This window comes from Drosophila ananassae, chromosome XR (genome assembly GCF_017639315.1).
Source record: "Drosophila ananassae strain 14024-0371.13 chromosome XR, ASM1763931v2, whole genome shotgun sequence".
Lineage (NCBI taxonomy): Eukaryota > Metazoa > Arthropoda > Insecta > Diptera > Drosophilidae > Drosophila > Drosophila ananassae.
Window position 1 is genome coordinate 14,548,166 of NC_057932.1, and position 24,533 is coordinate 14,572,698.

The window sequence follows — 24,533 nt, forward strand, 5'->3', positions numbered from 1 at the left end:
AGACCAGCAAAAGAAAAAAAATAACTCAAGCGCCTTTTTACCTTTTTTTTTTTTTTTTTTGGTGGAAAGGCAGTCTGCCAGGCTCTGATAACCCCCATCTGACACTGGCTCGAAAAAGCGAAAACTTTCGACAGGCTAAGTACAAGATACTTAAGGCAACTGGCAAGTCAATTCAAACACTTCCAGCGACTCAACAGATCAAAATCGCGTGTGTCGTTTTCGGTTGAAGGCTGAAGCAGCGAAGGTGGAGGTGGAGGTGGTCCTGGGCCTGGGAAATGTGGTAGTATCTAAAAAGCCATACTAGAACATGGCCCGAAGGCAGCCGCAGAGCCAAGAGAGCACACATATTCCGGCAGTGGCTGCTTTAAATTTAACTTGTGCTTTTCAGAACATGCTTTTGAGCCACCATGCTTGGCTCTGCCTCTCAAAAAGCAAAAGAAAAGGAAATCTTTGAAGCCCATTTCTCCATTTATTCATGTCGTTTGTCTATCATTTGCCCAAATCCAGTGGAAATCGCATTCGATTCGAGTCTATTGATCCGCTTTTAGGGTTGGGGGTTGTCCAGGTTTGATGTCTTGCTTGGAGGCTTCTTCTCCAGCTGATTGAGGGACTTCCTCATCGACCAGTAGCCCAGACACTTGCAGGCCACCTCAGTGTCCAGGACCTCGCGAATAGCCACTATCACAATGTGCTTCACCATCTTCCCAAGTTTTCTTGCCAATTTTATACAAATTTGTGTTTTATATGTTTTATATTTGTTTGAAATATTTCTTGGGGGTTCCTTGTTAGTTTTTTGTGTCCGATGGGTTGTGTTCCTGAGTTGAGAATGACTGGAGAACGAAGTGAGCTCTAGGAACTAAACAACATGGCCTACTTTTAAGGAAGATTTTCTCAAGAGAGAGAGACTCAATAATTGGCGCCCAACGCTCTCAGACTTCGCAACTAATCCTTGTTTTAATTCCATTTCTTACAGATTCAGAACTAGAGGAGTTTGAAACACCGGCCAGGTACAGGCCCGACTCGCTAAGCGCCCTCAGTCGAGCCACCCGATTCACCGAGGACGAGATCAAACGAATTTATAGAGGATTCAAGGCCGAGTGCCCAACTGGCGTCGTCAAGGAGGACACCTTCAAAGTGATCTACTCACAGTTCTTCCCACAGGGAGGTTCGTGCGGTACAGTATACTTTGTTTCGTTAACATTTCTGACTTGATTAGTGATTTACTAACGCCTGCCCTTACTGTATTGTTGCTCTAATCTGCATCTGCGCCATTACCGATAACCGATAAACGATAAACGATATCGATAGCTAGCTAACAATCGATCGATTATACACGAACTAATCTAAAAAATAAAAAAAACAGTCATCCCACCACCACCACCACCACCATCGAGTAGTTCGAGTTGTTCTACATCCGATCTAGATTTAGATCACGATTATATATATCGATCTCGATGTGTTCTGTGTTCCAGTTTTCGTGTCTTTAAATGTTGATTGTTATATAACTTAGAGTGCATAATAGTACTTTGTTGTGTTTATGTTTTGGTGTTTAGTGTTTGTGTTTTAAGTTTATGTTGCTTTGTTGTGTCTGTCGATGTGGGTGAGAGTGTGTGTTTTTTTAGTTTCTGACTTCTCTCTAAACTCTAAACTTTATTTTAATAGATTTTCTTAAAGTTTTAAAGAGAAAATGCCTTTAATTTTATCTCCCATTTTTTTGTTTTCTAAACTTTTCAAATGGCTTCTTCGATTTCATTGGTTTCGAGCGCCATTTTGAGCTCGAAGGACCAAAAACCGGAATCGAAATGGAAATGAAATTTCACAGGACTGCGATTAGCAGCCAAGGACCACAAAACAAATGGCAATTGACTGGAGATTTCCCAGCGCCATTCTCCTCCAGATTCTGGGCGAGATTTTTCGGAGCTCTTATCCCCAATCCCCAGTCCCCATTCCCAACTCGAGTCGAAAGCCATTGATAAAAATGCATGACCCCTGGGCCATAGCCCCAAAGAGTTGAAAATAATAATGGAAGGAGGGTAGGAGATGGACGGAGCGGGACATACTAGGACGAAGACCAAGACGAGGAGGAAGGATACTGATGCTAATGACGATGTTGGGCCTGGTCCTGGGCCTGGGCCTGGGCATGAGGGCAAAAAGGCGACTCTTTGTTTGCCGGCCCTTGGCTTGTAAAAATATGAAATGCAGAAAGCAAATTAGCAAAAAAGTATAAAAAGCAAAATCATGTTTCACAACTCGCGGGGCAAGGATGCTGACGCAGCTCCAAGGGGGCGTGGCAGTCAAGCCACCCACTTGACCTCGTTTGAACAACAAGTGAATTCTGGTCTTTTTTTTTTATTTTTTTCTCATTCGTTTTGACTTCTGAGTTTCGGTTTTTTTTCCTCCATTTTTTTCGTTCTTGTGAAAAAAATGTACATTTACATCTGGAATAGCTGGGAACTGAAGATGAGACGACTCTCGAAAGGGTCAGAGGGGCCAGGACCAAAAGGATATGAATTCTTTCAGTGACCAGCCACTAACTGAATTGCTGATAGATTACTGGCGAGGGCTCGCAATCCCGGTTACGGGCTGCGATGTCAGTGAAAAGTGAACAGAAAAGTTGCCAGAAAAGGTAAATTAGCAAATTGCTAGCCGAAAACTGGAGGGGATTCTTGTCTATTTTTAGGGCAGAGTCCTCGGGGGGATTACAAGGCTGAATTTAAAGCGGAAAGATTTTTACTAATCAGGGGAAGTACTCTTATGCATGATTTGTTTAAAATTTTTTCTTTTAAGAAGACTAAAGAGCTAGAGAAGGCTGGAGATGACTAGAAGGACTAGGACTATAGGAGGGACTATAAAAAGACTAGGAATCAAGACTAGAAAGGCAAGGGGACTGGAGAAGTAGTGAACTATAATTAGAACATATATAGAAAGACTATAGAGACTATAAAGACTAGGAGGACTAGAAGGAATATTAAGACTACAGTAGGCTAGAGAAGTATCAGCTACTAAGGGTACTGAGACTACAAAGAGTCACTCAAGACTAAAAAAACTAGAGTGATAAGAAAGACTAAAGGGATTAGAAGTACTAGAAAGACTAAAGGAACTAGGGGGACTAGGAAAGACTAGAGAGTTTAGAAAGACTAGGGGACTAGAGGCGTAGAAGGACTATTGGACTAGAGGACTCGGGAAGTATAAGGACTAGAAAGTCTACCAAGACTTCGAGACTAGTAAGACTTGAAAGACTAGAGGACTAAAAAGACTGCTAGACTATAAATACTAGAAGGCCTGAAGATTAAAATGAGTAGTGGACTAGAGCACTAGAAGGACTAGAAGGACTACAAAGACCAGAAAGACTAGAGGGACTTGAAGTACCAGGTAGACTAGATAGACTAAAGCGACTAGAAAGACTAAAGGGATTAAAAGTACTAGATAGACTAGAAAGACTAAAGAAACTAGGGGGACTAGGAAAGACTAGAGAGTTTGGAAAGACAAGGGGACTAGAGGCTCAGAAGGACTATTGGACTAGAGGACTAGGAAAGTACATATAAGGACTAGAAAGTCTACCAAGACTTCAAGACTAGTAAGGCTTGAAAGACTAGAGGACTAGAAAGACTGAAAGATTAAAATGAGTAGTGGACTAGAGCACTAGAAGGACTAGAAAGACTACAAAGAGCAGAAAGACTAGAGGGACTAGGAGTACTAAATGGACTAGATAGACTAAAGCGACTAGAAAGACTTGAGGACTAGAAAGACTAGAGGGATTAGAAGTACTAGAAAGACTTAAAGGACTAGAAAGACTTGAAGAACTAAGAAGACTGAGAGGACTAGGAAGACAAGAGGTCCAGAAAGACTATGAAGACTAGATGACTTTATAGAGCCCAGAGGAGTACCGGGTATCACCCCAAACCCCTCCACTTGCCTTCAAGGCCATAAATTGTCAGTGCTTTCAGCTCGAAAGACACAACGCCGTAGATACACATGTTTAGACGCTAAATTATTATAATAAACCTATTTTGACGGGGAACAATAATGGCCAGGATACGGCGGGGGCCAGAGACAGGGATAGGGAGGATCTGGGCGCCGTCATCGACGGCCGGAAACCGAAACAGAAACAGAAATGCGAAATAAGAAATAAGAAATTCGCAGTAAACATGAAACTTATTTCCTGCCCCCTCCTGGCTCCACACGCTCTTATTCTCCATCATGTCTGCCGTTATCTGATGAAAAATAAATAATGAAATCATTTTTTATTTTGATAAGCTGCTTTGCCCAAGCCCCTCCCCTCTGGTACGCATACAGAGGAAAAAAAAAACCACCATCAAAGTTGGTGATTTATCACTTTTGTCCCCACTCCTCCTCACCAACCTTCATTTTTTTTTGTTTTTTCCGGCAGACTCCTGGCCTGGACTGGGAGTTTCTTGGCAAATTTCTGCGCAAATTTTATAACAATTTTTACATGGCACATTTGCAGTCATTTTTGATTTGTTCCTGCGAAGAGCGGCGCTAAAAAAAAAAACAACCGAGAAGCGAACGATTTCCTGGGAGCAGATGCCATCTTTTGCCATTCAGCTTTGACCCTGCTTAGCCCCCAGCCTCCAGGCCTCCAGGCCTCCAGCTCCCTGCCTTCTTCCTGCCCCTGGGTGTGGCATTCTGCGTCATGCGTCATAAAAACACATTAAGCATCAAACGACGACAATAAATTTGGACAAATAAATTTATACACTTGCCTCGGTACGTGAGAGCTCGCGTCTCGCTTTTCTTTTCCGCCTTTAAAGCCAATGGAAGTTGGCGGTTTTTTTGCCTCTGAAGAGGGAGCTCTATGGGGGCCTTGAACGCAATGATAATAGTTCGGGGAATTTAATGGGGAAAATATGAAAAAAGCAATGATGATAAAAGAAAGCATGCTTAATGGCTGGAAGAGGCTATAAAATGGTAAATATGGGTTCCGTTTTTAAGGGGGCTATAGAAACTATAGGACTGACTATATGCTATGAAAAAAGCAAAGAAAAGCATGCTTTTTACCTTGCAGAGACTATATTTTGTCCTCTAGTGGTTCGATTCTTTAGGGGAATGATTCCTAAATGATTTGTAGATATATTTCTCATCATTCTGCATTAAAACTTAGTAAGGAAATTGTTGGGAAATATAGGTGGAAACTATAATACCAAAAAAGCAAAAAAAGCATGCTTTTTAGCTTGCAGAGACTATATCTTGGCCTATAGTGGTTCGATTCTTAAGGGAAATGATTCTTAAATTATGTTTGGATATATTCTTCATCGTTCTGCATCAAAACCTGGAAACTAATTTTAACAAAATATAATATGGATGAAAACTATAAAAAAGGCAAAGATGATTACAAAAAGCATGCTTTTTGTCTTTTAAAGACCATATCTTGGCTGATATTTGTCCGATTCTTCATTGAAATAACTTAAATGATTGGTAGAATTGTTCTTCTTCAATCTGCATCAAAACATATAAGAGAAATTTTTTATTATTTTTTTTCAAAATTTGCCTGTAGTTGTCTGTAATTTGTCTGTAGTAAACTTATTACCTCTTGAAAAGGGTCTAACTTGGACAAAACTTGTTCGATTCTTATTAATATTACCTTTACTAAACTGCTAAATAATTAGTAGTTTTATTTTCCACCAATCTCCATCAAAACCCACAATGTTTTCTTAAGTACCCCCTTTAAAATTTCGCTCTAGATCCAGAACCAAATCTTCTAGAGCCTTAAAAAAACCCAATTTTTCGCGAACAAGTCCAGCCCACAATTGAATTATCTGTAACTGGCAACTGTAAATGCAACAAAATGCGTCAATAGCCGCCGAACTTTCACTTTCGCTTTCACTTTATGGCGGCGAAATGCGAGGCGAGGCGAGGCGAGGCGAGGCTCTGGAATCGGATTTTCTGGGTATCAGGGTACCTACCACCCGGTCCAGGGCTCTCCGAATGGCAATTGATGCGATTTTATGTACTGGCTCTCGCCAAAGAGGTGTAAACGTTGCCGAGAGCATAAACCCAAAAAAGTTCGACATCAGCAACAGTAACAGGAGCAGGAGTAGGAGCAGGAGCAGTAGCCAGGACGAGGCAACATAACGTCGTAAACATAAACGCGAATCGTAAAAAAAAAAAAAGAAAAAAAAGTGAAAGAGCACAGGGGGCGAGTGCAATAATCAAAACGTTATGTGATGGCCAAATAAAGAAATTTTTTAGACGACAGGGCGAACAGGAGAGGGGAGTGTGCGAGGGCAAGGACATAGCATAGCCAGGACACTAAGTGCGCTAAGTGCTCTTGGCAAAAGTCAGAGAGACAAGATAACAACGCGGGTGAAAGTCCCCACGAACTGGGTTTTGGCCTCAATTCTTGGCCTGAACTTCCACGACCACACTGGGTAGGTGTTTTTGGGGGGAAATTTCGGTTGAAATAAAAATAGCCGAGATATAGCCCCTCAACCAGGCTCCTTTTGGCAAGGACTCTCACAATAAATAGTTAATAGAAGACAAGAAAACACACCTCAGATGATACAAATTCAAAGAACTCCTTCTGGGGATTGAAAGGCTTCTTGGTTTCAAAAGGGAAAGCAGGGAGAAAGCGGAGAAAGCAGAGCTATCAGCAGACGCTGGAGACACTCGCATAATTAGTTGCAAACTGAAGCAGGTCCCCCCCTTTTCGCTCGACAATAAAAATAAAAAATGCTATTCTCCTCTCTGATAAATAGAAAAAGGGAAAAGGCCAGCGGAAAACACGGAAAAACTTTTGCGGTTGACTGAAAGAACTGAAAGAAAAAGGGAAAGTTTTTGAAGACTAGGGGATGAGGAGGAAGGACTAGGAGCAGGTCCAGGAGCAGCTCTAGGACTCGGGAAGAGAGAGAACCCTCATAAAAGTTGTCACCGAAAAGTCCAAAAACTTATATCTCTATTCCGGCCAACTATCGAGTCATTATCGCTTTTCTCCACTGAGAGAAATCAAAGGAGGCCTTAGCTTACATATTTTTCTTAATTATTATTTTTATTTTATTTAATTTATTATTTATTACCCCTATTTATTATTTTGTGAGCATGTAGAGTGTGTGTGTGGCTTATAGAATTGATAATTTAAAGCGCTTCTGTTGCGACCTAATTGGTCCTAAACTTGCAGCTTCCGTGTGGAATGCTCTCATTTAACGCTCTTCTTCTCTTGTTTTCATTCAACCAACAAACAAACAAACAAACAACAAACAACAAATGGACAACGAACAACAAAAACCACAACAATAATAGCCAATCCAACCCTATACGCACACTATGTATTTAATACACTGGATCAGGATCACAGCGGCATTGTCAGCTTCGAGGTGAGTGCCCATATCCTTTCTTATCTACCTGTTTTATCCTCCCTTAAGGACCAAAAAAGAAAAAGTTTAAGGTGGAGGATATGTAAGTGAAGGTATTCGTATCCCCATTAGGCCACAAAGGTTGCCCGAAAGTATTCTCCCAAAAGGGAAGTAGTGGCTGGGAAATTAATCCATTACCAGGACCATTCCACTTTTAGGCCATCTAGGTGGCTTGTGGCAGTGATGAGCATGCTTTTAAGACAAGTTGGACTTTATTCTATTAGACTACTATCTATTCCCTCTATCTAGAGTCTCTTTAGAGTATAATCTATTCGATTTCTTTCTCCAGATATTGAAATATTCCTAGAAATCTTTCCTATAAAGACTATAAAGTCTAGACTCTCTCCAGAGTCCCACCACTGTCCTCTATTTTTGTCTGATTTTGATTCTCCTCCAAGGACAGTGTCCGACATCAAAGTAATTCCTTCAGGCCAGAGACGCCATGAGATATGTAATGGGAAACATTCGGGCAGCTCATTTCCGTCTGTTTTTGTGTATATTTTTTGGGGGGAAACTAGAGTCCTAATGCGAAATTGCAATTTGGATTGGGTCATCGAGCAGCTGGCGGATGAAATTGAGAAATTGTCTCAGGACTAAGGACACAGGACTCTGGACTAAGCATTCCTTTAACAATCTGTAGAACTTGCCACATTCCTGGCAAACAGAATCTTTAGCAGAGTTCTAATGACAGGACATCTTTAAAGACCTGTTGCCTGAAACAACCTCAAGGTCATTCTACCATATTTGTGGTTTATCGAAGCTCTGCCTCGCTATCGTTATCGATAATTAATCCTGGCATTCTGTTTGCCTCCCAAATGCGTAAAGTTCGAGTGCGAGCACGAACAATTCTATTTAATTTACTCAGTGCGCCTCTTAATGTCCAGACGATGATGTGGCAACAAACAGAAAATGTTGAGGTCACCCAATGAGTGGGTGGTCCAAAGAGTGGCATGAGGCATGGAGGCATGTGGCATGGAGGCAAACAGGACTTCTGGAAGGACGAGAACGAGGCAGACTTAAGTACAATGAAATTACGTTAGACGTTTTAAGTATAAAATATGGCCGACAGCCGAGGCGAGTTGAGTTGGCATAGGTTTTGGTTAGAGGTACTTATACACTGGAAGAAATGCCGGAGAACTCCCGATTCCCTCCTCCCAGACTGCCAACTTCAATTAGTTTCTTAGCAGAGGCCTTCTTCCTGTGCTCCTAAGAAGCAAAAGTTGTGCGGCATCGTGAGTCTCTAAATGAAGCTGATTTAGTTGAAACGGTGGAGGTCCTGGGTGGCGCCAAATGATGCTGCAAAATGCCAAAAAAAACAAAAAAACAAGGATACCAGAGAAATAACTAAGGGAGACAGGCAACAACAAAAACAGTTAAGAGCGTAAGGGTCGCAGGATCAGAAGGGACTGGGACTGGGAACTTCTTCTCGGCCTGGTAAGCGCATTTAGTTACGGTTTATTAGTGACAGGCAGCCAAGGAGTCGAGAACAAAGGCGGTCTGCTGGCCGGAGTCAGGACTCGGGGTATCAAGAAACAGGACTCCCTCCAGATAGATGCTTAAGCGCTCTATTAACTGCCGCAGCATAAAACTTGTAATAAGCAAAGTACACAGCCAGTCGACTCCCAATACTCGCAGGGTGGGGGGGTCAGAAGCACCATAATCCGCTTTGGCCTGGAAAAGGGGGCGACTGTGTTAGCTTCACCCCTTAAAGGTCCTTAAAGTTTCGACCGGAACTCTCAGAGTAAATAGGAACTAAAACTAAATGCCGGAAAATGTGGAAGGACTACTGGGTGGGAGATCTATAGTTCTAGTTCTAATAATTAGCCTCTGTTCTAATAAATTCTAATAATTCTAAATAATTATAATTCTAATTCTAATTCTAAATAATTCTAATTCTAAATAATTCTAATAACTAATTCTATATCAAATTTAAACTAGATTTCCTCTCGCAACAATAATAAAAATTTAATGAAGCTCTGACACATAATTTATGAACCAAAAATTGAATAGTTTTGTGCAAGGACATCCTCTAAAATTTTCGCAACTCTTCATCTCCCAGCTGCCATTTTCCGCACTTTTCCTTGGCTTCTGTTTTGCACTTTCGCCGCGGGGAGGGGGGGCGAAAAGTGCGGGGGGATTGCAATCAACCAAGAAAAATAGCAAGGGGAGTGGCTCCACCCCACTGCCACTCCCACTACCCAAAAAATAATGCGCAAAAATTCAGAAATCAAAGTGAAATGTCTCGAAATTGATATAAAATGGCGGGGGCGATTGGGGTGCCGGGTGGTGCCTGGGGTTGTGGGGGGGGGGCCGGTTGGAATGGAAATTCGCGTGTTTCGCTGCTGTCGCCTGTCATTGTCAACATTTCTATTGCAGCCAGCGAAATGCAAAACAAAAGACCGGAAAAACTCACTACATTTTCGCCGAAATCGAGAGGACAGGGGAGCAGAGAAAGAAAATGTGTGCAACTTGTTTTGGTTTTCTTTTCACTCAGTTCCACCTCTAGCTGAAGAGAGCGACTAGAGGGCACTGCCGCACATTGTACGGCTGGGATTAAAAGAATAGATACAAGAAGAGAGAGAGTATAAGAAAGAAAAGAGACTGCTGCTGAGAGTAATAGTAGAAAATGGAAGTTAAAATATTAAAAGATTATATTTATTTCAAACTCTTTTTAAATTGTTTTTAAAATAATAAATATAGTTCCACTTTTCTCTCACTGTATCCCCTGTGGCGCATGCAAATTGCGAATAATTTTTTTGGTTTTTTGAAAGCACTGTCTTTGGACTGCCCCTGCAATGTCCGAACATGAACTCTACTTCCGGTGCGAAAGAGAAGACGGCAAGTGGGGGTGAGATAGGAAGCAATACGAAGCAAGGACACACTGGCAGGACTATACACTCTCGTTCAGATACAGACAATGCCATTGGAGCGATGAATTATGGCGATTTTAACGCCAACTTTGTCAGCGTAGAGGGGCGGGGGTCAAGACAACACACACAGTCACAAGGACCACCCGCTTTAAGGGGGGTAGTCACAAGGGGGTAACGCGAAAACCCAAGTTAAACAATAGAGCTAGGGGTGGGGGGTGGTGAGTTATGGGATGAGATATAGGGAGTCCTAAGTTAGGGGGGGGACAAGTGATGAGGTTTTTGCTGGAGGAGGTCTTAGATTAAGAAGGTTTTCAGGGGTTCTTACTTAATAATAGCTTGAAACTTGATACTAAATACTAAGTAATTAATACTAAATATTAGATACTAGATAATACTGTAAAAATACTCCCTAAAAAAACCTACAACTTAATACCAAAAGTCTGAATTGCAACCTCTGAGAATCAATATTGCAATCAAGTCAGCAGTCACTTTCCCAGGACTCTTCCACAAAAGGATAATCGCAATCGCGTCATATGTCCATCTCTGGAAATTATACACACACACACATACACACAATTATAAGCACACTTCACCCCTCGGAAAACCCTCGGAAAAGCTTATCTTTGTGAGCATTTTGCCTTTTTGCCTGCTCGCCATTTTCGTTGTTGAATAATGACCTCAAAATTGTAATGACTACAAGGCACGTACTCGATATAAAGCACAGCACTCCTCTTGGTCTTGGTCCTTTTTGGTCCTGGCCTTTGGTAATTCTCCCCCTAGTTTTGTATGCGACGGCCTGACTAAGTAGACTTCCGCTTTTCAATTAAGTTCCACATATTGTTGCAAGGTGTTTTATGCGCGATTTGCATGACAGTCGCGTTTATTAAACTGCCAACGAGAGAGAGAGAGTGGAACAAAAGGCCGTCAAAAGTAATAGCTACACAACAGCAATACGAGGAGTAAACAGCCAAACCTGTCATGCTTTGAAATTGAAATTGTGGGCAGGGCCAATATGCCAGGACGACAAGAGCCAGGACGAAGTCAAGGAGGACAAAGTAAAGAGTGTGTGACCTGTTTACGCTGTTACGCTGCCAGGGAAGATAAATTGCTCGTGTATGTGAGATAAAAGCACTCAATGGATGGCAGCAAAATTCTACGAGACATGTCTTACATATAGTATATATATATATATTAGAGGGGGGGTTTAAACGGAATCCCCTATGATTGCTAGACAAGTTGGGGCAAGGGATTGTAGCCGGGCACGTCCAAAAAGCACAGAGAGCCTCTCAAATAATTCCGAAACGAAAATTGCACATTACTGTGCGGCAGAGTCGTTAAAACCGAATACCATAACCGAGATTGATTGGATTCTCTGAAAAATTAATAAAACAAATAGCCCCTTCTATACTGGTCCAGCAGCTTAAAGAAGAAATGTCTAGAAAATCTAGGCCACGACAACCCGTCATATTTTTATTCACTTCTGTGGCAAAGTTTTTGGGGCCAGCTTGCTGTTCCTTTCTGCAATTTGTCCACGTCGAATGCCGAAACTTTGCTGCACTCCCGCAAGTTCTTCTATTTTTTTGCAGACTAGAATAGAATAGAATAGGATCTATTCGGGTTTGATAAATTAGTTGGACGCTGCAATTGCCCAAATGGCCAGAACAAGACACAAATGATGCCTCGGACCCTCGCACTTTATCTACTCGCTGGCCATTACTTTGCTTTTTTTTTTATGAATTCATACCCGGTACTTGTCGACTCCAAGGGTATCTTCAATCGGACAAGCTTACTCCCAAGTAGAGCGCCAAAAAGTATGCCACAAAAGTAGTACCAGGTATCTGTAGTCATAAGCATAGCTAGAGAACTTTACAATTCGTCCCTGGAACTCCGACACACTCGGTATGCAAAAGCAGGACTCAGTTTGCTGTCAGCTGCGGCCTTCCAAAAATGCCTCAACACCTCCGGAGAAAGAAAGTGGGGCAGGCGGCAGGCAGGCAGGCTGGCAGGAAAGGAAGTACACGACGTACCGTACCCCCTGCCCCAAATGCCAGTTGTAAAAAGTTTAGCCCCATTCTCTTTTCAAGTTCTTATCTAGGTACATTTGTCATACAAATGTTAGAAATAAATGTCCACTTCAGCAGCAGGCAGAGGCACCAGGAGCAGTCCTAGCACTGGCATCAGCCGGAACTTGAAAAGGGGATACGATGGTGGGCGAAAGAGTAGGTCCTTTCGAATAAATAATCAAGATAATTCGGAAGAATTTAATCACTTTTGAAATAATTTTATTAAGTTTTCGTTAGAAAAGCCTCATAACCCTAAATTTAAAAGTTCTTCAAGTGTGAACATCTCTTGTAGTCTAATAGACAATGGCCACACTATTTTAAAGTTACTGGTAACTCTTCTCGACCTCTATTTTAACTTAAAATAGTTAATAAAATAGCAGATAGCTGATAAAAAAGTTTAAATAGTTGATAAGAAGTCTGTTTTAATAGTAATAGTAATGTTAGTTTGTTTTATTTGTCTTTCAAGTGTGACCATCTTTTATAGCTTTAAAGACAATGGCCACACTATTCAATAGACGCTTTTCGAGTAACATTATAACTCAGTTAGATAACATAATTTAAATAAATGATAAAAATTAAAACTTTATTTGTCCTTCAAATGTGACCATCTCTTCTAATTTTAGAGACAATGGTCACACTCTTTCATAAAAGTTTTAAATACTTGTCGACTTGTCAACATTTTAACAAACTTGATGACATATTTTTAATAGCAAATAATGAATAAATCTCTCGAGTGTGACCATTTCTTATTATTTCAACATTACACAATGGCCTCACTATTCTATAGAAGATTTTCGAGTAAAATTGGTTGATAACATAGTTTAAATAAATGATAAAAATTAAAACTTTATTTGTCCTTCAAATGTGACAATCTCTTCTAATTATATTAAATTAACTCGCTAATAGTTAATAATAAATAAATAACCTTTTATCTCTCGAGTGTGACCATTTCTTATTTGTTTCACATAAGACAATGGCCACACTATTTCATAAAATCTATCCCCACTTCTCCACTAATATCTCAACCTCAGTTGTTGAAGCTCCTCTGCGGTTTACAAGCAATTTCTTGAAACATATTTTCAATTTCTTTTGTACCTGTAATTCCGGGTTTTTTGCCACCTTTACCTTTACTTCCGTCTCCATTTCCCCCATCTTTATGCTTATTTATGCCAAGTTATTTCTCAATGCCTCTCTTGCAGGACTTTGTCCAAGGACTCTCGATACTTTCGCGCGGCTCGGTGGAGGAGAAGCTGCGCTGGACCTTCTCGCTGTACGACATCAACGGCGATGGCTTCATTACGAGGGAGGAAATGACTGACATTGTGACTGCCATATACGAGCTGATGGGCCGCCTGCCGGACGAGTGTCCCGAGGAGGAGAAGATCAAGGGCAAGGTGGAGCAGATCTTTCAGGTGAGTCCTTTTTCCCCGCTACCTACCTGTCTGTAGTATCCTGTAGTCTGGCAGACAGAGAATCCTGTCGAGACAATTCGCTGCCATTATTTATGCTAATTATACGCACTCGTAAAACTCGGCATTTGAAATGCCCGTGAACATGAAACTTATTTACTTTGCATTATGCAAATTGCAAATTGTCTATTTCAATTTGCCGGGCAGCAGGGCAGAGCAGAGTGTCCTGGCATGTCCTTTTTTGGCTTGCCAGTCACGCATTGTCATTAGCGGTTTCTGTTCCCCATTCCGAATAAATTGAGATGTCCTTGACGAGGCTTTAATGCCTGAAATGAAATCTGAAATGATAGATTCTATAGTAAGGATAGTGGGGATAATTGATTATGGAAGGGAAAGAAAGGATTTGACAACTAAATGCCATGCATTGTCCTGCAGCTGTACACCTGTACAGGTAACTACATCCGATATCGGCTAATTGTACTGCCATTAACAATGGACATGAATGGAAAGCACGCCACCGCCCTGTATCCTGCATCTAATTTCGCGGTTCCATATCCGTCAGATGCAAAATGGAAAGAGCAAAGTGCCAGTGCCAGTGCCAGTGCCAGTGCCAAAGTGCCAAATTGCATGAAATTATTATCCTTCATAATAAGGACCAGAGAATAGCAATAGCGAGAGACAGCGACCTCGGGCAGCATAATGACAGCGTGGGTGGTTCTTCCGTTTAAACATTTCCTGATTTTTGGCCAAAAATGCAATTTCACAGAGTGTTTTTCCACAAATATTGCCGACTGACACATGAAATTCGAAATATTTCGAAATGAGAAACTAATCAACGCAGCCCGACTCTGATTCCCAAAGTTTAGACTCAAAAGTTTAGACTCTAAACTGAAATACCTGTTCCCCCTGGCAACTGTCGTTTAAATATTTTCAATCAAAGAGCTCCATGGAATTGGAAAATTTGAATATTTCGAAAAATAGTAGGCCACAGCCTTTAGGCGTCAGTGTCGAAACAGATTCTAGTTCATTACACCAACGTGTCTTAATCTTAACACTACAAAATAAAAAAAAATAAAAATACAAATCAGCAAAGCCCAAAAAAAACAAAAAAATAATAAAACTATACACCAAAATTATTTTACACTTATTCCAAAATCTGCCTTGAACGAAATTGCGGTGAAAATAATTGGGAAATTGGTAAGGAAGTTATTGTCGGCTACAAAGGTATTCAAGATTCCCAGTGAGTTCAGAGCTCAGAGCTTGAGGGCATCGTAGAAGACGTGAGTATAGAAGGCTCTAGAATCAAGGATCTCTGGAGAATTCAAAACTTTCTGCATTATAGATTCTAAGAGTATCCAAGGTTGAGGGATCACTCTCTCTCAAGGAGTATTCAAGGGGAAAGAAGACATCCCAGATTCCGTAAGTGTCCAAGGCTTAAGACTAGAGGTCATCAGGAGCCTCATCTTCAATGCTTTCTGCCTCCTAGATCTCAAGAATACCCATAGTTCAGGTCCTTCCTCAAACAATTCCTAAGATTAAGAAGCCAAGAGTTCTGCAAACGAGAAATTACTTTTGAAAGCCTTGGATTCCGAGATCCTCCAATCCTCCATCAAGGTTCCAAGACACAAGAAATGGTGTCCATGACATCAAATCATGGAAAGGACTATGGACGGAGAGTGAGACCACGCAAAGGATACAAAGAGGATACTAGAAGTCAAGCCTAAAACCTGGGAGGCGCAAAAGTACGAGAATATTGAAATGTAGTCGAGAAGACTTCCTGTAACCAAATTTTGCCTGCTTTACGCCGTAAATATTATGTTTGTCAGCCTATTTTTGTTTATTTTTAAGTGGATTTGGAGTAGGATATGAAGGGTTAACCAAAGTGACTAGACTGGGAACTGGAGGACATAGTTCTAGGGAGATCTCTTCTTTAGGAGTAAGAGTCTAGACGATAAAGGGAGTACTACTATTCTGTGGCATAAGATCATCTTTAGATATATATTATATATATCATCATAGTCCATCATACCATCTGACATATAGGACATGTATTTGAAGGACTTGCCGTCCAAGATCTGCTTGAGTTTCTATTTTTTTTCGCTTTTCTTCATAACCCTTCATGGCCCATCACCTCATCGCATGCATCAGACTCATGGCTTCCTTAGATTTGATTTTAAACCAAAGTGACTTGTAAGCTAAAGGCTACTATGTGGCCACTTATCCTTTATGGTAATCTGTAGAAAATGGACATCAATCGGGATGGAGTGGTGACCCTGGAGGAGTTCCTGGAGGCATGTCGCAACGATGACGCCATTTCCGGGTCGATGTCAGTGTTCGACACAGCGTTCTGACCATATCCGACCGACAAGGGCGACGAGTACACGGTGCGCCGTCGACGACGCAGTGGCAGTCGCTCCCAGAATCCTCGACAGGATCAGCAGTTCAAGGATCCGGAAAAACGTAAGTCCAATCACAAGACGAAGAACAAGCAACAACAACAACAACAACAACAGCAACAAAAACAACAACAACAACAACAACAGCAACATCAACAAATTAGAAAAACTCGATGCTGCCACATGACTCTGGAAATGGATGGGGATGAGAGCACCACCACTGGCACAACCACAGCAACCACCACCACAACCACAACCAGCACCACCAGCGGCACTTCGGCGGCCACCGGCACCACCGGAATACTCGACTGCAAGCTGCTCAACAAGCGGAGTAATCTCTACAAAGGATTCAAGGACGACGATGATGATGCGGAGGAGGAGGGGGAGGACGACCAGGATGATGATGAGGGTGGGGATGAGGATGAAGATGATGATGATGATGAGGAGTACTTTGTGTGCCGCCATTGCCGGCGAAGTCAACAGTATCGCTCCACAAAGAGGTCACAGAGCAAATCAAACACCCGCCGGCAGCGGAGCAAGAGCAAGAAGAGGACCACCAGTCAGCAGAGGGTTAAGCCACAACAACAACAACAACAGCAGCAGCAGCAGCAACAACATCAGAGGCAGCAAGCCTATCAAAGATGGCCGGAAATAAATGCCGCCAATGAGCAGGCCATACGCTTCCGGTGTCCGCAGGTGGGGCCGCAGGTGGGTCGTGACCTTCACACGCCCCAGCCCATGCACTTTCATCATCCCTTGCAATCCCAGCCACAGTCGCAGTTGCAGTCGCAGTCTCAGTTCCAGGACAAGATCAAAGCCAAAACTAAGAGCAAAACCAAAAGGAGAGGTGCCGGCGGAGGTGTCCACAAGTCCAAGGCAGTTGCAGCACCACAGCCCCTAGCATCCACATCACTGCCCCCCGTAGCATCCACAGAGCAGCACCGAGCACCCCCCCACCTGGCGCCACTCACCGTTAATGTAATGGAGCCGGAGGCGCCCCAGGCGGAGGCCGGAGCGGAGGCCGGGGCGGGGGCGGGGGCGGAGCAGCCACTGCCCACCACTCCGGACTCGCCGTCGCTGGTGACGGTCAGCACCTGGTATACGGTTGCCAAGCAGGGTGTCTCCTGCTAATCATCCTCCCTCCCTGCCCCCCCCAGCCATCCACCTTCAACAACCTCCCCCCCCACCCGGAGGCAGTGAGTATCCTTGCACCGCCTTGCCAGTAGAGATCCTTGGCACACTCCTTGTCACACCCCGCCCCTGTCCCCCAGTCGAATGAAACGCGGTGTACCACAGTTGTTGTTGTCCTTCCAATATCCTTTCGATATCTATATATATATATCTATTTATATATATTTTATTTATATATATATGTATGTGTATATGTATATGTTTTTTTTTTAAATGTATATGTATTCTGTGTGTTTCAGGGTGGATCTTAAGAGATTGGCATCCAAAATCATAAAAGATGTTTTCAAAAAAGGTTTTTTTTAAACCAGAAACTATTATAGAACTGTGTGAAAAATTAGAAAATAAAGTAAATAATTATTAAAAAGATTATAATCAGAAGTCAAGAACCATTCTATAAGAAAAGTAATTGAAATATAATAGAAAGAAGGTCCTAAGTCCGAGATCCACCCTATATAGTGTGTGTCTGTGCTTCTCGTAAACCTCCAATGGCTTACTTCCGATTTAAATTTTGAAAAAATCCATCATTTGTACTCGTAAACTAGACAAGTTTAGAAACAAATTAAGGTTCAATGCGTTTTTTTGTGTGTATATCGATCGATGTTGCAATCTGTCAAATGTGTTATAGTCTTAAAAAATAAAATATATTAAATCTAAATCTAAATAGAAACTGTAAGGCGATAAACTGAACCAAATATGAAAAATATATCAAAGATCCATATAATCATTTTTCTTTAAAAAATAAATTCTGGAGACGAGAGGCCCGAGAGAACTCTTCTTAGAAACGTTGTTAAATGTCCTAGTGTTAAAAAAATAAATAAAACAAAATATAAATTGACGTTAGCTGTGATGGAAAAACAAAGTATATTAACTAAAAAAAAAATAAAAAAACAAAAAAAAACCTTGAATAATATTAAATGTTAAAAGCAAACACCTTGGGTAAAAATATTTCATTATTTGTGTGTTTTTTGTGTGTGTTTTTGTGTGTGTTTTTTGGGCAAGGCAATGTTTGAAAAAAATTAAGAATATTATATAATATTTATTGTACTGGATAGCACTGGATTTTAATTTAAATATCGAAATATTATTGCTTGTTGGATGAGAAAAAAAAAAAAACAAAAAATATGCAAAAAAGGAAAACACTCTCTTGTTATTGAAATGCAAATTGAATGGAAGTTCGCCTATGACCGAGAAGCAATCGAAATTGAAAGAAAAACAAAGAAGAGAATTTTTGCTTTTAATTGATGATGCTAAGTTATTGGATGAATTTAATTGGATGCTTTATGGCCATGGATGGAATTCGAGTAAATGGGCGAGTAAAATGGGTAAAGTTTGCTGCTGGGCGTTAACTTTTTTGCTAACTGTTATTGCTTGACATGCTTTTGTTGTTGTTGTTTTTCATTATGCCACATTGGACACCACCAAGGAAACACAAACACACACAAACACACACACTCATACACTCATACACTCATGCACACACTCTCAGACAAGAAAACAAACAAGGATGCATACGCATGGGAATTGAAATTGGTGAATGGCGATTAAAATATCTGCTTTCTTTCTCTTCCCATCTCTTTTTCTCTATCTCTTCCTTCTCTTTCTCTTTTTCTCTTTGTCTTTGTCTATCTCTGTTTCTTGATGCTGGCCCAAAACACACACACACACTCAAACACACACTCATACACTGAAACGCTTGCATAAACACCCACTATTGTATGCAGAAATTTGCATAGAAACGAAATGAAATGCGTAACGGTAACGAGAAACACAACGCGAATCTGCCAAAAACAAAAAAACAAAAAAAACAAGCATTCAAAATACAAAAATATGGAAAAAAAAATTAAAGAAAAATCTAGGTGCCGAATGTCCATAAATATCCAATTATGGTCTGGTTTGTGGATCGGCAGGAGAACCTGCATCTATTTCAAGAACAAAAAATACTCCATTTTTGATTGGGTTGCACTTAGAGGGTTAAATTGAGCATCACATGTAAGTAAACCGGAAACTGGACTGCTTGCAAGATGGCGTACAAGATGGCGCAATGCAGTAAGCAGTGCAGAATGAAAGCAGTGCAGTATTTAAAATGAACAAGAAAATGAACAGAAAATGAACATGTATGCTTATTAACATACGAAACGAAAGCTTTACACAATGAAAACTAAAAACTTAACTCTTAAAGATTTAACGAAATGATGAACAAAAATTTAGACAGAAATTAAAACTATATTTATACGATGGAGTAGCTCTCCAAGAATTCAAATAAAATTGAAAGATGACCAGTTTGAAGGAAAATTTAAGATATACAACTTAGAGAAATAGGTATATGTATGGCACACACCAACACCACTCCCGTATATGTATAGCAAGCTCGTAGGTAAATGTGAAATGTGAAATTTTGTGGTGTCTAAATCAAAATAATGAAACAAATACGACTCTCACGCATAGGCAGAGGCAGAGGCATACACTGCGTATGCGTATTGCGTTGAATGTTGAATGTATTATTTATTATTTCGTTGTTGTTCTTGCCACACAACAGGCTCCATTAGCAAATTAGTTGCAACTCAAACTGAAACTAATGATGGTGGCAAGATGGAATGTCATCAAGTCGGCCCTGTCGGCTATATATATATATATATATATATTCTATATATCTGCATGAATGTTTCTTGAGTGTCGAGTGAGTCGAGGGGAGAGTGTATGGGGGTTGGAGCTGAAGAAAATCAAATGAAAATTGGACCACAGCAGCAGCAGCAACAACAACGGGGCAGAAAAAGCAGATAGAGTAACCGAAATGAAAATGAAAATGGAAACAAAATAAATATTCATATTTATATTTACATTCCATATACATACTATACATATACAAGGCATACAATATTTACTATTTCTGGTAAATTGGTGTGTAATTGAAATTTTTTGTAGCTAGAACTAAGTGTCACAGCCACAGGAGGAAAGTGCATGAAACTATTAGAGATACAAATCGGGGAAAAATATGTGGCATATGGATATATATAGCATTATATTAGTATACCTTTGAAATGAAGTTTCGTTGTAAATAGTTAGTGAGTGGTTTTTCATTTGCTTGCAACTCTCAAGTCTTTCTCTCTATATTTAACTCTAAACTCAAAGTAATTGTTGCATTTTTAAACCCAAAAAACCCAAAATATATATAAATATATATATACATGCATACACGTAGCTGTGTACTTAGCTGTAGTCTTCCAGACAAACGAATGAAACCCGAACTCGAACTCAAACTCAAATGCAAAAAAGAAAGTGAAATAAGAAACTCTATTCCACGTAGATTGATGAAACCTGTAGAAAATTTGTACCTTAGCCAAAGAACAAGAAAACGAAACGAATACCACACCCAAAAAGCTTTCAAAACTAACCAGAAAACCTTTTAAAAATCGAACCGAAATACAAATTGTAAAACAATAAGATTTCTTCTTAATGAGACAAAAAGAAAAAGTTAATTGACACTATACGGGCTATAAAGACAAGGAACTGTATTATTTTTAGATAAATGTTATCAATGTGGCCCCGATTTCGATTTGATTCGATTCTGCCCCATCCTATATAGCTATTCAATGTTACACCCTTCGAACTATTGGTTTCCTACAACATACATACATGATATATGATACCAGATACAAGATACATGATATATTGTATATGTAAGCTATAATTCAGATGAAATCCGAACCAAAACCGACTCGATTCGATTCGATCTCAAGCACGACAATATCGAATACACCCAGGACAGTACTAGAGACATACCTAATAATAAGACACCTAATAATCTCCCACCACCCCACCCCAGCAAATCAGATCAGAACCTCTATCTCTATCTTGCCCTTTCCCCGTCTCAATCTAATATATCTATCTATATATCTATCTACTTATCTGTGTGTGAATTAGCAATCAAATCTAAATGCAAAATCTATTTCAAAACCAAAAAACAAAGTGTCAAATTTTCAAAAAAAAATGAAAACAAATAAGTAAACAAATAGAAAAAAACCAAAAAGGTGGCAAAATCATAGCAAAAGAATAAAGAGAAAAAAAATTGGAGTATTGCCAACCAAGTTGAAAGTATTTTCCAGGCCTAAGCCTTAAACCAAATTAGAGAAATTCTAGTAATTCTAAACAGATATATATACATCCACAGATATATACACGTAAATAATTGTATAGGGTCCTGTTCAACGCAAGGACATGTGTGTTTTTTTCCTAAGTTGTAAGACGTTAAAATCAAATTTTACCAAAAAAGAAAGCAAGCCAACAAAATGGGAGTTTTCGAGTGGAACTAAATGGAAAGGGAATACTAAAGTATAAACCAAACCAAATCTCGTTTTAGAGAAATACTGGAAATCTGAATTGCTACTGTAAAAAAAAAACCAAAAAATTGTATTAGCCACTTATTTCTCAGAGAAAAAAAAAGAAAACTTTATGGGGTATTACTACTAATTGTGCAGAAAAAAATACATGTCATAGCTTAGGCCTGAAGCGGTACTAGATGTTTTTTGGGCCGGTAATTGCCAGAACTCCAAATGGCTTAGAGAGAATTATATCAAAACCCAGAAGAATTGTTATCAAACGAAGGGATGTGGAAGGCGAGCGGAGATGGCCTCGTTTTTAAACCGAACTATTGAGAATTTCAAGTGTTATCAATTGATCGCTATATGTATATGTACATGTTCGAAGGAGCTAGACGATTGAGTCGCCAGACGTTATAAACACAATTACAAATTAATTAAATTACGAGTATACACAAGGATATACTAATTTACTAGTTGTAAACATAGCTGATCTTTTTTGGTGTAAATTTTAAATGATAAAACCAAACGAACAAACTTTCCATGCAATAAAAACAAACACAATGTTTCAAAACTAAAAACGTCGTTTAAATGCTAAACTGCATGAACCAAAAAAAAAAATTATTAAATACATACAAAAAAAAAACAAAAACACAAAAATACTTAATTAAAAAAAAGAAATATTTTTTTTGTGAAGTTAAAATATGTATAAAACGAAACTAAAAAAGAATATAATGAAAATAAAACCAAAAAATATACTGAATATATGGGGAATACTTTTTATTTCTCTCTTATACTTTAACATTTTAGGTATTGCTGAAAAGGTAAGTCTAGGGTGTCCTTTCAACCATTGGGATCCTTCTCGTTTTCTAAAGCATTTAAAGGTTATATTTTAATCCAAACCACACTGAAATAAATGAAACTATAAATCTTTATATCTCTCCCATATCTTTCCAAGCTTGGCACTTTCAGGACTTACTTTTCAGCTAAAAAATGGATACCTCAAATATGATTAGAGTCTTCAAAGAGCTAAGATCGGGAAGAAATGAAATTTTTATGATGAGTTTGTTGACAAATTTGTTTTTATTTATATTTACAGAGCTTGTTTACCTGAGGAGTAGCATGGTTGCTATTATAAGACACTAGCGAGTCACTAGAGCTGAAGAGGCCCATAGAATACTAATCTCTTACTTACAATATGGAGTAAAATCATATGTGAAGCAGCTCCAGAGAATTTGAAAAACGAGGGGAAGTCGGATTTATATAGAAACAGGGCCAACATTTTGCGGCAGAATACAACAGACTATTAAGTTACTAATGAAAATCCCTTCCTATTACTTTAAAATCCTTATCAACATCTCTTTTGCAGATCACGAAAGGTCCTATCATTGGTCATGTTGTAGCTGTCTTCAGCTCCAAAAAAGATGCAAAACCTGTTCTTTCGAGATATGAGCATTAGCAGACAATGATGCAAGTTGTTTTAAGACCATGATGAAAAAATTCTCCGCTTGGATAACATATATTATATGTTATTCTCATCATTTATAGCCCGGGAAGGATCTGAAGCTTTCCGTCATCGATATTGTTTTTTTTTAGGCTCACAATGAAAGATTTGCAATAAAATGTTTTAAACATGTATAAAATAAAGGGTGTTTCCTTAAAAAAAGAATCAAATTGTTCGCCAATTATAAGGCGTTGCCAGATCGGCTGCCAAATGACCGAGAAAAGCCTGAATATTGCCAGATATGGAGTTTCAAGAGCCTGTATCTCAGCCAATTGTGGCCCGATCTGGCAACGCCATACATTTTCGGAATCAGCGCCTCCTAATTAGTCGAAATGCATCCAAAGATCGCCGAAATCAGACAATCAATTTTTCAGCGAAAATCGAAAAAAGCGTGATGTCATTTTCATTTTTTCGAAAATCGGGTGAAAAATGAGTTGTTCGATATCGAAAAAGTAATGATGCAGTCCGAAGGACATTGGAACGCTGATTCCAAAAATGCGCAGCGTTGCCAGATCGGGCCAGAATTAAGCTTTCTAGAGCGAATATCTCGGTCATCTGTGGCCCGATCTGGCAACGCTATAAATTTTCGGAATCAGCGCCTCCTAATTAGTCGAAATGCATCCAAAGATCGCCGAAATCAGACAATCAATTTTTCAGCGAAAATCGAAAAAAAGCGTGATGTAACCCCTTTCCATTTTTTCGAAAATCGGGTGAAAAATGAGTTGTTCGATATCGAAAAACTAATGATGCAGCTCGAACGACATTGGAGCGCTGATTCCAAAACTGCGCAGCGTTGCCAGATCGGGCCAGAATTAAGCTTTCTAGAGCGAATATCTCGGTCATCTGTGGCCCGATCTGGCAACGCTATAAATTTTCGGAATCAGCGCCTCCTAATTAGTCGAAATGCATCCAAAGATCGCCGAAATCAGACAATCAATTTTTCAGCGAAAATCGAAAAAAAGCGTGATGTAACCCCTTTCCATTTTTTCGAAAATCGGGTGAAAAATGAATTGTTCGATATCGAAAAACTAATGATGCAGCTCGAACGACATTGGAGCGCTGATTCCAAAACTGCGCAGCGTTGCCAGATCGGGCCAGAATTAAGCTTTCTAGAGCGAATATCTCGGTCATCTGTGGCCCGATCTGGCAACGCTATAAATTTTCGGAATCAGCGCCTCCTAATTAGTCGAAATGCATCCAAAGATCGCCGAAATCAGACAATCAATTTTTCAGCGAAAATCGAAAAAAAACGTGATGTAACCCCTTTTCATTTTTTCGAAAATCGGGTGAAAAATGAGTTGTTCGATATCGAAAAACTAATGCTGCAGTTCGAACGACATTGGAACGCTGATTCCAAAAATGCGCAGCGTTGCCAGATCGGGCCAGAATTAAGCTTTCTAGAGCGAATATCTCG

General features: G+C 39.9%; 1 protein-coding gene and 1 long non-coding RNA gene across 12 annotated transcripts in view; both read left to right on the plus strand.

Moving 5' to 3' along the window:
• Positions 1-23,263, plus strand: part of LOC6505019 — an 86,586-nt gene extending 63,323 nt beyond the window's left edge. For 2 of the 11 annotated variants that reach the window (XM_044717526.1, XM_001965582.4), the window contains exons 4-8: positions 974-1,165; positions 7,258-7,331; positions 13,503-13,715; positions 15,953-16,042; positions 16,091-21,336. In XM_044717526.1, coding sequence (XP_044573461.1) covers positions 974-1,165; positions 7,258-7,331; positions 13,503-13,715; positions 15,953-16,042; positions 16,091-17,239 — 1,718 coding nt within the window. In that variant the 3' untranslated portion in view covers positions 17,240-21,336. Of the gene's footprint in view, positions 1-973; positions 1,175-7,257; positions 7,332-13,502; positions 13,716-15,952; positions 21,337-22,714; positions 22,926-22,984 lie in introns of those variants that run through there. The other 9 variants (XR_006507783.1, XR_006507784.1, XR_006507778.1 and 6 more) reach the window with 9 other exon arrangements.
• On the plus strand, positions 14,444-15,542 carry LOC26515530. The gene is made up of 3 exons (XR_001408401.3): positions 14,444-14,992; positions 15,055-15,131; positions 15,199-15,542. It is a non-coding gene; the product is annotated as an uncharacterized LOC26515530 (long non-coding RNA).
• Positions 23,264-24,533: the final 1,270 nt, after the last annotated feature.